Source organism: Dendrobium catenatum, unplaced genomic scaffold (genome assembly GCF_001605985.2).
Source record: "Dendrobium catenatum unplaced genomic scaffold, ASM160598v2 original_scaffold_155404, whole genome shotgun sequence".
Lineage (NCBI taxonomy): Eukaryota > Viridiplantae > Streptophyta > Magnoliopsida > Asparagales > Orchidaceae > Dendrobium > Dendrobium catenatum.
The window spans coordinates 258,118-273,755 of record NW_021473832.1 but is presented as its reverse complement, the minus strand read 5'-3'; the positions used below and the strand labels follow the sequence as shown (position 1 = coordinate 273,755).

Sequence of the window (15,638 nt, the reverse complement as noted above, 5' to 3'; positions counted from 1 at the left end):
CGACTCCTCCCCATGGACTGAAACATCATTTCCTAGGATAGAAAAGGGTTAGAATGGCAGAGAATTGGTGGATGCAATAATGACTCAGAACAAGAGCAGGCCTAAGGCTTCCAATCATATATTATACAAAGAGATTGGGTTTTACTAGAGATGATGATGTTGACTCCATCTAGAAGCATAGAGTTTCTATAAATTCATACACACACTCTTGCGAAGGTTAGCCTGGATTTCTCGATAACAAGAGACTCCCCTGTAAGAGGGGGACCAAATAAGCTTGCTATTTTGGAAACATCATTAGGGTTCCAATAAGAGAGGGGAAGATCAATAATTTTAATCCGCAATGAAATAGAGAAGAACTAGTCTTATTTTTAGGATGAAATATACAATCCATTTTTCTTAATGATAAACAATTTGCAAAAAAGATCCAAGGACCTCCATTCCATACCATGTTACAATCAGTTGGAGAAGAGAACTTGAAGAGAAAAAATCCTTCATTAAGGGAGATTAGAAATATGGTACCTTTTAAGCTGCCAAACTTTCTTAACGGCGTACAGGAGAGCCTTGAAATATGATCACATGCATATAGTGCACCAAACGAGCGAAATGTCCCATTCCTTGGCACCTTTATGAACCTTTTCATCAGAGAATTGAGTAATGTTGTACACAGGTTGTACAAAGTCGAGGGGGAAGTCAGTAGCGGTAGGGTATTTTGAGGTAAGCATATTTTTCCAATTTATGGATGTCTCGGCCTATAGAGGAGATGAGGCAAATGATGGGGGTTTAGTAGTTGATGCTGATAGAGGAGAGGATAAAGGTGAAAAATCTAAGGTCGAAAGGCTACCATAGAGTAACATCTTGCAATGCGATGCCACTTGATGTTTATTAAATGGATTAGAGAGGGGGAAATCTGGATGAGGAGATTTCATAAGATGAGAAGGAGAAGATAATAGGTGGCCTCCATCAGCGCCAGAGGCAAGGGATAAGGAGGAGAAAACAAAAACACTAGGAAAAAAGGAGCGGTTAGGGCGTCACCTCTCCTTTAGGACGACTCATCTTTCGCAAATAACTCACCTCCATTGAATTTGAACCTCTCTCCTTATGTCCCTTCTGATTTTTATGTTGGCAATGCAAGATTTTTTTTTCCATGTATTTATGTTGGCAATGCAAGTTGGTCGTAATTTAGGCATTATTTAGGGTAGCCTTTAACATCTATTTTTCGAATATGTTAAAAAAATTATTTTAAAAAGTAATAAAAAATTATTCCAATGAAACTTAAGTTTCATTTAAGATAAATTTTGATCATTACTTTTTCAAATTTTCTCAAAAAAAAAATTATTCTAAAAACTTATTTTAAAAAATAATAAAAAAAAAGATGTTCAAAAACTAAGCATCAAACGATCTACAAATTCCGCGCTAAAAGTCGGTGCAAATAATATCAACGACCATCCGAAGCAGATCAACGGTATTGAACCATATTTCGCTGCGCTGCACGCTCTTTTGATCTGTCTCGCGGGGCATCTCACGTTCCAAAAATACCCCCGTACAATATAACACGTTTTCCTCATCAAACGAACTTCAGCCGTCCGATTGCCGACACATGGCCTATCAGAACATCAAGCCGTTGTATATGGCAAGGTAACAGAGGAAGGGAATATTCTCCGTGAAGATCTCGGCCCTCGGGCTGGAACTCCAGGAAAGCCGGAATAGAAAGAAAAATCGACAACCCCACTTTTCTCTTCTTTCTCTCACATCCATTGAGAGAGCGCTATTTATTTGTGAAGTCACCGGCCATATGCCGCCGTAAACCCTCTTTGTTTACTTTTCTCTCCTTCTTCGTGTTTTGCTCTTTGCGTGTTTAGAATGGCGTCTTCGGTGGAGATAGGTGGCCTGAAAACGGGAATGCCGCCGGCCGGAGGGGGTTGTGTTGGGTTGGCTTCCTCTCGGCATGTAAGCTGCGCGATTCGCCTGGCTGGAAGGAAGTCACGTTCGTCTTCTTTCGTGCGGAGAGGCCTGGTGGTGAGATCGGAGCTAGTGATTGAGCGCGATCGGGTTGGCTTTGCAGCAATCAACGGTGTGGCGAATCTGGTGAGATTCTTTTTATTTTTGCTGCTCTGGGAGGATCGAATCTTTTGTTTTTGGAGTTTAGGGGTGGGTTTATACAGCTTCGATATAGGTTTATGGATTGTTGCAAAGCAATTTTGGTAATCAAGAAATTTTATTTATATTTATGTTTATTCTATGTTGCATGAATGCAATATATTAGGCAGAAAATTTGATTAAAATGAGCAGCGCTTAAGGAGAATAAGCAAGTTCTTCTAATGGATGCACGGAGATTATATAATTCAGTAAATTCTGTTAAATTTATTTTATCCCAAGTGCTTTTGGGCTCTTAAAAACAGCACTTGAAGGTTTATTTTCTTATTTCAACAAAATGATTTCTGATTCCTTTTTTTTAACATGACTATTAATGTTTTGCTGCAAAATATGCAGAAAAATCAATTTAATATACTTCCCTTTTTTGCAACTCTTTCTGATTATTTTATATTTCATCAGGAGAAAAAGAATGCCTCCTATGAGCTACAATCAGGGGATGACAAAGATAGAGATATGCAGATGCTTCCAAATTCTCTAAGGAAAACAAAGATTGTGTGCACAATTGGGCCTTCTACAAGTTCACGTGAAATGATATGGAAGCTTGCTCAAGCAGGAATGAATGTTGCACGGCTGAATATGTCACATGGAGATCATAAATCACACCTGAAAACCATTGATTTGGTTAGGGAGTACAATGCTCGGCACAAAAATAACGTTATTGCCATTATGTTGGATACCAAGGTACCTAAACATTCTGCAAAATCTCCTGAAGCTTTTAACAGTTTTTTTCTTCTGGCTAATTAATTATGGTAGTTGGTTTATTCATTCTTGCGGCATATCTGTTTCTTAAACTAGAAGGAGAATAAATAACCAACAACCAGCAAACTCTTTTGAAAGGCCAAAAAATATTCTCACGTTGGTTATAAAATTGATGAAAATTGCTATTTACCTGACGTTTGAAGCTGTAAACTTCATTCAGGGGCCTGAAGTTAGAAGTGGGGATGTAGCTCAGCCCATTTTACTTGCAGAAGGTCAGGAATTCAATTTTACCATAAAAAAAGGAGCCAGCTCTGAGAATACTGTCAGTGTGAATTATGATGATTTTGTAAACGATGTGGACGTTGGAGACACCATATTGGTTGATGGTAAGTGTTTTTCTTATTGCATACCTCTGGTTGAATTTTAATTCTCCAAATCTTAACTTTTACTGCTGAGGATTGCATGACTAGCTAGATTCCTTATTGTTCATTTTAGATGTTACTTTGGTGTCATCATCAACAACAACAAAAATCTTTTTCCTACTTTTTAGTATAATCTATGAATTCTCATTCTTCACTCAATTTTGTTGTGTTAAATGTGATGCTAACTCTAGTAATTGCTTTTTTTTTTTTGCAATTTTGAACCATCTTACGTTTTATATTCTTTATTAATTTTATATTCCTTTCACTCTAAATTTATCTATCGATCTTATTGATTCAACTTGGATGAAGTGACAGATATTGAAGAAAAGGCAAGCTGAAAATATGCTTAAGATATTTGTACATATATAATGAAGGGTACAAAATCACTCATTAGAGAGGTAGAATAAAACTAGTGTCGAAGCATCATGAAGGAAAAGAGAGGGGCCTATGGTAACATGGTTAGAAGTTGTTCTAACTTTAACAAAAAAAAAAAACTTTTTGGATTTAGGATATATTTTTGGCTAAAACATTTTTTACAATGGATAGTTGGATTTTCTTTGTCAAAAAAGTTTGGGAAACTCTAGATTTGAAGTTTAGGAAGCTAGCTAACTAATGCGGTGATTTAAGATTGATTGAATGTGTGATTAGAAAGTTATGAGTTTTCGCTTTGAACTGATCACAAAAGGTGGACAATAAGATTTGCGTTTTTGTGAGGGGAATATGACTCAATTTTGAAAGAAGTTAAAGGGTTTGAGGTCTTGGGAAGATAGTGAAGATGAGGGAGAACAATTTTAAAGGGATAAAGCTTTATATTATAATTCACAAATCTTACTTATAATTGATTTACAATCAATCCAAAAGCTGACAACACAAAATCTTGTAGACTCAAGTTTGCAAGTGATCAGAATTTTTTTTTTATTGAAGTAATGGGCGTATAAAAAATGAACGAAGTGCTTTAAAAAAAAAGCAAGAAACACTAAAACACACCATAATTTCCATAATTCCCTCTACAGTAAATCCCTCCAAGACATATGGCCGACACCCTCATTGACTTCAATTTTGGAAATTAAATAAACCACTCATAATATGGATGATTGCCATTGGAAATTTTCAAGTTAGGTTGATTGACGAGTTTCAAAAAATATGTTTAAAATAGATAGCATTCACTCCAAACTCACGTGACTTGCTTGTCAAAATTCTAAAAAAAATGAATAAAATTAATTATAATTATTTTTCATGAAATTGGGACTTAGTCATTACTAGTGATGGTCCTTCTTGCTTATCCTACATTGATTGTTGTGTCCAAGAAATTGACCCCTTAAAGGCACCTATAGTTCGCTGCTTATTTCAAGTTCCGTCAGCATGGTCATGTTATTAGGCAATGTACTCCATAACCTTAGTTAGTTCATGGGCAACCTATGTCTGAAGATTATTCCACTAATGCTAATGCTCTTTTTTGGGATGTTGATGCCATGCCCCGAGATCTAATGGAAAATTAAACTTAACCTAATTAACTCAACCTCAACTTTACCTATCAGAGCCAGCTAATCATTTAGAAATGCAGAGGTAAAAGATACACAAATAAACGAAATTCATATTACTTACAAAAATGACTATATATAATAGTAAAAAATATTTGTAAAACATCAAAATACATAATTAAGAACTGGACTATCAAAATAACACCTCTACCGAACTAACTCCTCCTGATCAACTTCTACTCTACTCAACTGGACATTTCCCTTTTTCTGAAATAATATGTAATTCACTATGTGAGAAACTACTTGCTCAGTAGGCTTTTCATCCTTTACTAAAGCATTCAATAACCTTTACTTAAATAACATGAAAGAGAATAAAGTAAATGCTAAGTTTATATCTTAAGATTATATGATAAGTGTGAAACATTTTATTTGTAACATATTTTTAGTGTCTACTTACTTTTTAACACATATATGAGTTAACATATCAGTATTGTACTTTCCTTAACTTGTAAGCAGTAACATATAAACTTGCATATTATATTAACTTGATTAGTACTTAATCTCGTATGTATCAACAACATCAACTTATATTCACTTGTACGTGGCTTTAGAATTGAACTTTAAATTTGTACTTGATTTAAAAATAGAACACATAATGTAATACAACTTATGAAAATATAATTTATGCACATATCTCGTTGTCCGCTTATAACTTTACTTTCACATGATCAAATTTCACATCTATACAAGATAGATGGAGACATATCTGATTCCCCTTATAATTTCATTTCTACTTATAACTCCACTAGATCATCTCTCTTCTGTGTAATACAGAAGGAGGACACCTAAACATGAATATGTAAGGGCCCTTGAAACATTATTTGAACCCGATAATCTCCCACATTTTGCACCCGATATATGAACATGCAAAGCAGCAACATGTAAGAATGAAACATAACATATTCAACATTTATACTTAACTTCTAACATAACGCATGTACAATATTTCACAATATACATTGGGGTAGAACTTGTACATATCTTCAATAATGACATTTCATAGAAATATTTAAATGGGAGATTTATAACATCATTTTGAAGATTTTATTGAATCATAACACTTTCTATTAAAATCAATATATATAATAAAACATATGAAAAATCCCACACATTTGAAACCAACCAATGCAATTTTGAATTTAACCAGTCAAAATGCCCATAACTACATACTCTATAGCATACTAAAAGTTACATGGAGAAAATTTTTTTAAAACTTTTTAAAATTAATTAAACCCCGTAACTTTTATTCATTTTACCCAAATTGAAAACTAAACTAAAGAAATGGAAGCCTATCTCGTGCTCGACAATATGAATCTGGCTTCGCGGCCTCCAAAACTCTCTCTTAATTTTTCTCTTCTCCTTCTCCTTAGATGACAACTAAGGGTGAGGGAAATGGTGAGGGAGTAAGTTTTAATGGTTTTAAAAATTTATATATAAAAATATTGTTTTTTGTATAGCACTATAATGCTCATTTTCCCAGCATCATAGCACTCTCTCAAACATTATAGATGCTCCCAGACAGAGAGCACAACACAACATCACTCCCCAAAATATCACCCCTACATAGAGGGAAGCACCATCGTGTTGCCATGCACAACGCCGCAGCACTCCCAAAAAATATCTATCAGTTATAGGGGGCTCGCTCACCCAAAAGAATAGAAGAATCATTTAGCTTAAGTAGAATATTAGCTTCTAAATCAAGATCAAGTAAAATACTTTCTTTCATATCCATATACTATTATAATATCCAAACAACCATTACGCCCAACTATTGGGAGAAAAAAAAAATGATGTTCTTTCCATTGCTAGATTTCATCTATTGTTACCTTCTTAGTTATTACAGATTGTGTCAACTTAGCAAGATCAAATAAAAAATGAAGATTTGTAAAACTAACTCAAAATAGTTAGGGTAAGGATAATGATTATGATCTTGTTCTTCTTTTCATCTTCATTGAGTCTCGTAAGTTAATTTTTTAGAATTATTTTAATGATAGATGCTACTACCGCATGCTTTTGCACCATCCTTATACATCTTTAATAACATTCTCATTCTCTCCACAATCTAGTCACATTCAAGCCTGTGTATAATATAGTTGATGGTATTACCATATTGTAAAATTTACATTATGTTTCTACTTGTGTGATGCAAATTGAAAAATAAATAAATTTCAATGACAATATTATGCATTTTGAGGGTGCATGCATTTTTCTATTCAACATTTGATAGTATAATGTGAAATAATTTTCAATAAACTTGCATTATGTGCCAAGTTCATTCAGAAAACATCTTTCATATTTTCTTTAATTGCTGTATTCGGGATAAACTCTAATATTTTTGGTATTACCAATACAATTAAATGCATTACTAAACTTTTACCATTTGGAGATACAATGTCGTCATATAGATAAATTGGAAATTGTGTGATACTTTCTTTTTTTGCACCGATATGAATTATTTGGAAGGAAAGGAACTTTAAATGCTTTTAGAATAAAAGCTACAGAATATCAGATTTTTTTTTTTAGGGGACAGTTAGGGATAGAACATGGGAGCCGGGGGAGGAATTTTTTCGCTCAACCACTGAGCTGCCCCGCCCGTCCCCACATTATTTATTCTGCTGTAAGAATTCTAAAGGGAAGAAAACGACTAAAATCTTTAAATTGATGGAGTACTAGTGTACTACAACTTTCCAAATACTTGCAAAAAGCTATTTCTAGAATTATTTGTACCTTTCTTTTTTAAGTTTCTACTAGTTTTTATTTCCTGGTGAATAATTCTTTTTGTGTATCATTTTTTCCTTTTAATGAGATATGTTTCAACACTCCACTTTTACATTAAAAAAAAGGAGGAAAGAAAATCATGACTATATGAATAAATTAAACCTTTTTCTGCCAAGTGCTTGGATTGCCAACTAGGTCGGTAGCATCATGAAACCTATCCTTCTATATTTTTTCTTTTTTTAGATGGTCATGTTACCTTTAACTTTGTGTATACATGCATGCTATAATGTTATTATCTATAAGGTTTTTTATGATTTAAGCTTCGTTTTCACCTACGTGTTATACTGATAGGTGGGATGATGTCACTATCTGTGAAGGCAAAAACTGTTGATACGGTAAAATGTGAAGTGGTCGATGGTGGAAAACTTAAATCAAGACGTCATTTAAATGTTAGAGGAAAAAGTGCTACCTTGCCTTCTATAACAGGTCTGAACATTTTGCTTAGAATATGCAAATGGAAAATTTATACGTGTTTTTTAATCTGGTTAAGTCACTGTCTCTGTATTGATAAAATATTATGCTCTGACAGAAAAGGACTGGGAAGATATCAAATTCGGGGTGGATAACAAAATTGATTTCTATGCATTATCATTTGTCAAAGATGCGAAAATTGTCTGCGAACTAAAAGATTACCTTAAAAGTAAGGTTTCAATCAATCCCTGTTCTATTAATATATATACATATTTTTTGTCTTAAATTATGATTCTAATTTTTTTTCTCTTACATCTTGAAATTTCAGGTCGTCAAGCAGATATCAATGTAATCGTTAAGATTGAAAGTGCAGATTCAATACCAAACCTCGAATCTATTATATCTGCTTCTGACGGGGTATGAAAATTTTTGGACATGTAACTTTTCCATGCCTTAGTTTACAGCAGAAGATTTTATTTGCCAAAGTAGCACTCATGATCTTAATGCTATTACCTACCCGCTTCTTTTTAAGTTTGTACTGAATGTAGCTGCAATAATTGATGCAGCTGAAAGAGCAATGTTTAGCGATACAAAATTAAACTCTTTTATATAAGCAGTATTAGCTGAACTTACGATCAAATATATCTTGCCTCTCAAGCGCTATTGTCGATTATGAAGTTATTGAGTAGTGTAATTCTTTGTTCATGAAGTCATATTTTTTAGTATATTTTTTGCTTTACTTCTCAAATTAGAACATGTGGAGACATTCTCTGGAAAATGTGATGTAGAATGTGTGTATAGGCAAATGTTGTGGATCAGAAAATTACACATGCATAGAAAAAGCTTTGAAATTAATCAACTTCTTATGTTCTTAGCAAAGATTTAAGCCAACATAACGGTGATTAATATCAAGTAATCAATTACATAATAATGTTAGGAGCACAAAATAATCAAATCAAATCATATCATGCTAATGTGCGGTTTTTAAAGAAAATCCCTAACTCAACAATTAGAATAGTCAATATGAAAGATCCACTCACTCACACTCTTAATACGGTTTAAGCGGATAAGTTTTCATAATTAAACGATGCCATGATTGAGAGAGTTGAAGATATAGGGTTAGGGAAAGACTTCACCATTCTCGTGTTCTTGATATTGGTTCCGTCGCTTCTGTGGGCTCTGAAAATTCGGCCCCGGCCTCCCTCGTTGCTTTTCGGGGGTGTTTTAACGTAATTAAGTTTCGGGGTAAATTTTGAGAAGGCAGATGGGTTTGTTGATAAGACACTAACCAGAGATTTCACCCTCATTTGGTGAGGACTTTATGATATGAGTTCTGGTTTCCTATAGGCGCAAGCCCCTATAGTTAATTACCCCTCCCGATAACGAAAGAGAACTTTTGATTAAGGCTAGTCGTTGATCAGATACGTAAAGATACTTGTTATCTGGCATATAGTAGCAGCATTGGGCTTTGGTATCAGAAATTTTGATATTTAAAATTGAAATTTCCACCATCTTGCACTTAAAGCAAATGGTGGAGGAATAGATAATTTACTCGATTAAGATCCCATGGTTCCGTCGTCCCGGGCCTTCGTGGTCCCTGATATACTTAGTCATAAGAGGTAGTCGACCCAACCTGACAGAAGGATCCTTGTCGGCAGCCATGAGTTGCTTCGTCCAAGGGTACCTTGTAGACCTAGGGTGAGCTATATGTGAGTTATCATGTTTATTGCAAAATCTCTTGTTCTTTCTCGTAAGGAAGCTATTGTGTTCGTTACAGGTTTCCTGTTTTTTTCCTATAGGCGAGCTATAATATTTATTACTAGTACCCTATTCTTGCTCGTAAGCAAGTTGTGATGTTCATTTCAAGTTCCATGTCCTTGCCCATAGGCGGACTATCACGTTTAAAGATTTTGGATCGACCCACCTCCTCTATAAGGTATTAGTGCTTTAATAGCCAACCCATATTTATTATAGTATTGATAGCCAGCTTCCCTTGCTTACATTCAAATACCATATTTATCATCTATCAGTCTTATCAGTTTCCACTCATCAGTAATCTCATCAATCATCTCTTCAGTCATATGTCACACATTAGTCTTCTTAGTTTATCAATTTATCAATACATACTTATCATATTACTCATCAGTTTTATTTGGTATTAGTCATTAGTCTTATCAATCGATCCATATCTATCCCATCCATCTCATATAGCACATTAATTCATTTACTTTGCTTGTTCTATATGCATTACATATCATGTATATCAAAATGATGGGTATTTTGTTCACATCATATACAATTATCATAATATATAGATCTATCCCATGTGCCCATCACTATGTATGTATTATGTCATGTATGTCATGCTATATGAATAGTAATCATATGCACATCATATAACTCATATTCATGTTTAGTATATTAGCAACTATTTTTCTTGTATATAACATTTCCTTACTCATTTCAATCAAAATGTTATATAAACCAAACCACTTGGTGAAATTTTAATATTAATCAAGCAAAATATTTAGAATAATGAGATCTATTACATATCAAAAGTTATATGGTGAAAGTTCTCTAAAATGGAAGATATCAAAATTTTATCACTTTTAGGAGAGATAAATATACTAAACTCAAAATAATTGAAAACAAATGTAGAGAAGATGTCATTTATAATGATCATAACACTTTTTATATTAGAAGCAACTAATGAAGAAGCCCTGAAAGACCTCTTTCTTCTCTCTCCCCTCCTCTCTCTCCCTTCTCTTCTCCTTCTCCTTTCTTTTCTTTCCCCGACAAAGCAATGAAATGAGGGGAAATGACTTGGATAAAATGGATTGAGGTATTTTAATATTTAATATCCACCATTCTAACATAGCTCTGCAGCACTCAACTTCCCGGTGCCGCTGTGCTCCCAACGTATCTTCTAGATTTTTCCAAAATATCCTCACCTTTAACCCAGCGCCGCATCGCTCACTCAAATCCTTTTTTTTTCTCCAAAAACCCTAGAGCTTAATGCCAGGGCGCTGCCAACCCCGACACAGTAGCACTCACAGAGCAATTTTTTTAAACATGAAATTTGGGCTATTACAACCCCCTCTAATTAAGTTGATTAGAGATCATGACGACCCGATAAGACGGAATCCTGAGATCTTAATTGGGTTTGTCGTCATTCCCTTTGTCATCTACTTTTAGTGAAAGGGTGGTAAATTTTTAATTATAATCTTAAATATCTAAAATTGTTGCTACTATATGATGTGTATTAAGTGCTTATTTAATGACTCGTCTTGATCAAAAGTACTCTCTCGTCATTTTATAGAGTAATTGACTACAGGGGCTTGCACCTATAGGACACATAAATGAAGATCTTAAAGTCTTCACTAAATGAGGGCAAAATATGTGAGCGTCTTATCTTTTAACCAATTTGCCTTAGGAAAACTTTCTATGAAATTTAATTCATTAAAACTCTCCCTAAATTACGCGGAGAGGCTGGGGCACCCAAAAGCAAAATTTTTGGAGCCCATAGACTTGTAACCACAACTTACTTCTACCAAAGAGGCATAAAAACCTCAAAGTATCCTTTCAAAAAAAACAAAGTCTTTCAATAATTTGACAGTATAGTTGTTTTTTATTGTCACCTGAAGTTACCTGAGCCACTTCCATAAACTTTGAATTTAGATTCAAAACTTTTACCTCTAGTCCCTAATGCCAGATGCTTTATTTCTTTTAGAGAGGGGGTGACTAAACTTTTGTAGTGACCCATCATTAACTTCAATGAGTAAATACATAGAACAGAGGTACTCAATAGATACTTGGAAGAGTACACAGTTGACACTTAAAATTCATTCTTAAAACACACATTTTAAATCCTAAAGAAAAAAAGACTTCGGTGCAAAGCGCAGTTAAAATATAGGCGTCGCTAGCTTCAAGCATAATTGAGTGCACGCTCCTAAGATAATTGACTGCACAAGAATTGAAACCCACAAACCTTGATCTGATATTGTCTTGTTAAGAAACATAGGGGCCTTACAATACACAGTTTTATTGTCATCATTTGAAGGACTCATATTCTTCTTTTTTCTAAGGTATTTGAATAAAAAAAAATTGATCACATACTTTGGTGATGCAAGCATTTCAAAAAAACACTTCTTTCTGTAAATAGAAAACTATTTGAGAAAGCAACAAATTAACTTATCTTCCTTGGGTAGTCAATTTTTGTTGTTAATATCTTTTTTTGCAGGCAATGGTGGCTCGTGGTGACCTTGGAGCAGAACTTCCAATAGAAGAAGTTCCACTGCTGCAGGTAAAAGTTTTAGAATATGCATTAAACAGTAAAAAATTGAAGTATTATATTTTTCCAATAAGTGGTTGTGACATTGACAAATTTTTCTCATGAAATGGTACTTTTTAATCAATCTTTCTCCATACTAAAAAAAAAAAAAAATCTTTCTCCATGCTAAACTAGTGTCTTTGTTTTAATCAATCTTTTCGCCTTTAATTAGCGAAAATCCCTAACTTTTTTCATATGGTTTTTAGTTTGATCATGATATTGTCCTTGTGTGTTGAATTAATGTTGTTCTTGGTGACTTGGTGGATAGAATCAAACCATAAAAATTCTTTTGATTCATAACCAGGTAACGAAAGATTTGTTTATATATTAAAATATATGGCCTTTGTTAGCCTGTATTCTATTATCGACCAAAACATTTGCTATCTTCTATTACGAGAAACAATTAAATTGTTCATTCTACTTTTACTCCAGCTACTTGATAAGTGTCTTTCAACTCATTTATCAGGAGGAGATCATTAAAAGGTGCCGCAGCTTGCAGAAGCCTGTAATTGTTGCAACCAACATGTTGGAGAGCATGATTAGCCATCCAACTCCAACTAGAGCAGAAGTTTCTGATATAGCAATTGCTGTGCGTGAAAGTGCTGATGCCATTATGCTCTCTGGTGAAACAGCCAACGGGAGGTTGGTCTATTTGAAAATTTATTACTATTAATATTATTATTATTATTATTATTATTATTATCTTCCCTCATTGGAATTTTTAAAATTAATATTTTGGAGTATTGAAGGGAATATGACTCCACTGGTGCATAACTCAGACCACTGGTGCATAACTCAGATTGTTGCGCTTAAGGAGTTCTAGTTTTTTGAGTCATGATCTACAAGAACTTTTACAGGTCATATCTTTCTAAAATAATTAAGGCTTCGTTTGAGACGGCTTTCATACTGCTTCTTAAAACAGTTTTCTAGTACAAAAGTTAAAATTTTTGTACTTGAAAGCTGCTTTAAAAAGTAATAAAAAAGCCGTCCCGAATGAAACCTAAATAATTTTGTGCATAAAGGAGGGATTTCCATGTTGGTGGAAAAAAAAAAAAAGCCAAACGTTTGTTATGATTTTGTTCGGATATGCTTTTAGCTACTTAAAGTATAACATCAACGCACAGTTATATTTCTTTGAGGTAGTCCAAACAAACAAGCTTTTTTTTGGTGGTTTAGGTATCCTATAAAAGCAGTGAATGTGATGCACACCGTGGCATTGAGGACTGAATCAACACTTCTAACAAGCAAACTTCATTCAAGTCTTTCAACAGCCTTCCAGGTATCTAAACTGTAACCTGCATTAAATATTACGTTCTTTCATTATTTATAAATTTTTATCTCAACAATTCTGAGTTAAATTGTTTAGAGGTCCACTTCATAGTGATAAGAACTTTTTTCTGCATCATATTTGTATTTCTTAAACCATTCTTGCTTTTCCTAAGGCTGCTCCTGGCGAGGAGCTTTGTCCGAGCCATTTGAGTGCAATGCTTGCCTCACATGCCACCACTATGGCCAACAATATTGGAAGTTCTACCGTTGTTTTCACTAGAACTGGTTCCATGGCTGTGCTTCTTAGTCACTGTCGACCATCCTCAACTATATTTGCATTTACGGATGAGTAAGTTCTTACTATTTAAATGTACTATGAGCTGCAGCTTTTATGAAAAAAGTTGGATTTTTTTTATGAAAAATGATACATTAGGTGTTAACTATGCACTTCTATTTAGGGTAAGGATTAAGCAAAGGCTGGCACTTTATCATGGAGTATTACCTATTTATATGAAGTTTTCTGATGATGCTGAAGAGACCTTCTCTAGAGCAATAAACTGCTTATTGGTATACATCTGAGCTTAATGCCGATTTGCTTGTTCCAGCTTTCACTTTTTTCTTAGCGGTTCTAATTTGTATTGGGTTGTTTTTATTTGCAGAAGGGTGGATTCCTGAAGAGCGGAGAGTATGTTACATTTGTTCAGAGTGGAACTCGCCCAATATGGCGAAATGAGTTCACACATCATGTTCAAGTCCGAAAGGTTTGAGGATGACATGTATTCCCCTAGAGCAGGCCCTTTTTTTTTAACTAAGGCTTAGTTTGGGACGTCTTTCTCACTGCTTCTTAAAACAATTTTTTAATTGTGCTTAAAAGCTGTTTTAAAAAGCTTTAAGAAAGTTGTCTCAAACGAAAGCCTAAATTTGCTCCCAGCTTAAGATTATTTTTTGAGTTTTCAGAGAAGATGTATTTTTTTTTTCTTTTCATTTGAATGCTTATGTAGACTAAATATATGACTGTTCTTAAGCAAGAAATAAATTGATTTTGACACCAACTAACTACTTTTGAAATAGAATTTATAAAACTACATCCTTTTTCTTTATATTACAGCCATTTGTGTTTTATTGTAATAGTTTTAGATGAGAAAATGCCTGACAAATCAATCCCTTTTTGGTTTTGCAATGATCGGCCGATTATTTGGTTATTTCCCTCACTTGTTATGTTTTGAAATGTTTGTACCAGCGTTGATTAAGAAGAAGATTGAATGTTCTTGATGGGTTACTGGGCTAGTAATGTCATTAGTTCTTATAGGTTTCGTTTGGGACGATTTTCTTGTTGCTTCTCAAGCAGTTTTCTAGTATAAAATTTTTAATTTTTTACTAAAAAACTGCTTTAAGAAGCAACAAAAAAACCGTCCCAAATGAAGCCATAGTTTGCCACAACAAAAGCAATTCCCTTACTTTCATCCTGGGCTTGTTCCTTGTTCCTTTTGGCCTACCTACTAAGCTCCATTGATCCTTAGTTTCCACCACTGCAAAGTAAACAGACAGGCATAGGACACAGTGTTGGGACCATGTCAGTATGAGTGGATGCCAGTCACAAACATGTTTGTCAAAGTAATTAATTTAGGCTTCATTTGGGACAGCTTTCTTACTGTTTCATAAAGCAATTTTTAGTACAAAAATAAAAAATTTAATACTAGAAAGCGCTTTAAGAAGCAAAAGGAAAACCGTCTCAAACGAAGCTTAATTGTGAACTTTAAAGCTGTGAAACTTCTAAAGTTGTTTCATTTCATTGCTATATACTTTCAGAAAACCTACATACTATATGGATAACATTTTAGAAGTCTTATTTACGTTGCAAAAACTTCAAAAATATTTGTTAGATATGGAGGGAGATATGCCAAGTGGAGCACTGAAAGAATAGTTGTGGATCCTTATTCTATTGTTAAATGATTTATGTCATGATTAAACGATAAATTTTACTCTAGTTGTTGACTACCTAACGTAACCCTTCTATTTGTTTGTCTATGCCCC

At 34.0% G+C, this 15,638-nt stretch overlaps 1 protein-coding gene across 1 annotated transcript; it reads left to right on the top strand.

The window, feature by feature from the left end:
• The first annotated feature begins 1,655 nt into the window (after positions 1–1,655).
• LOC110110096 (pyruvate kinase isozyme G, chloroplastic-like) lies at positions 1,656–14,656 on the top strand. Its single transcript, XM_020841405.2, has 12 exons — positions 1,656–2,085; positions 2,554–2,835; positions 3,074–3,239; positions 7,886–8,020; positions 8,124–8,234; positions 8,334–8,422; positions 12,246–12,308; positions 12,802–12,977; positions 13,512–13,614; positions 13,778–13,953; positions 14,063–14,171; positions 14,264–14,656. Exons 1-12 carry the CDS (start codon positions 1,861–1,863, stop codon positions 14,369–14,371), a joined length of 1,743 nt encoding a protein of 580 aa, XP_020697064.1. The 5' UTR covers positions 1,656–1,860; the 3' UTR covers positions 14,372–14,656.
• Positions 14,657–15,638: the final 982 nt, after the last annotated feature.

What these genes read in the sequence shown, in the direction of transcription:
- LOC110110096 (XM_020841405.2), top strand. Translation starts at nt 1,861, where the DNA reads ATGGCGTCTTCGGTGGAGATAGGTGGCCTGAAAACGGGAATGCCGCCG. An exon ending in AGACACCATATTGGTTGATG is followed by an intron (nt 3,240 to 7,885) that starts GTAAGTGTTTTT and finishes TTATACTGATAG; the next exon opens with GTGGGATGATGTCACTATCT. An exon ending in GTCTTTCAACAGCCTTCCAG is followed by an intron (nt 13,615 to 13,777) that starts GTATCTAAACTG and finishes GCTTTTCCTAAG; the next exon opens with GCTGCTCCTGGCGAGGAGCT.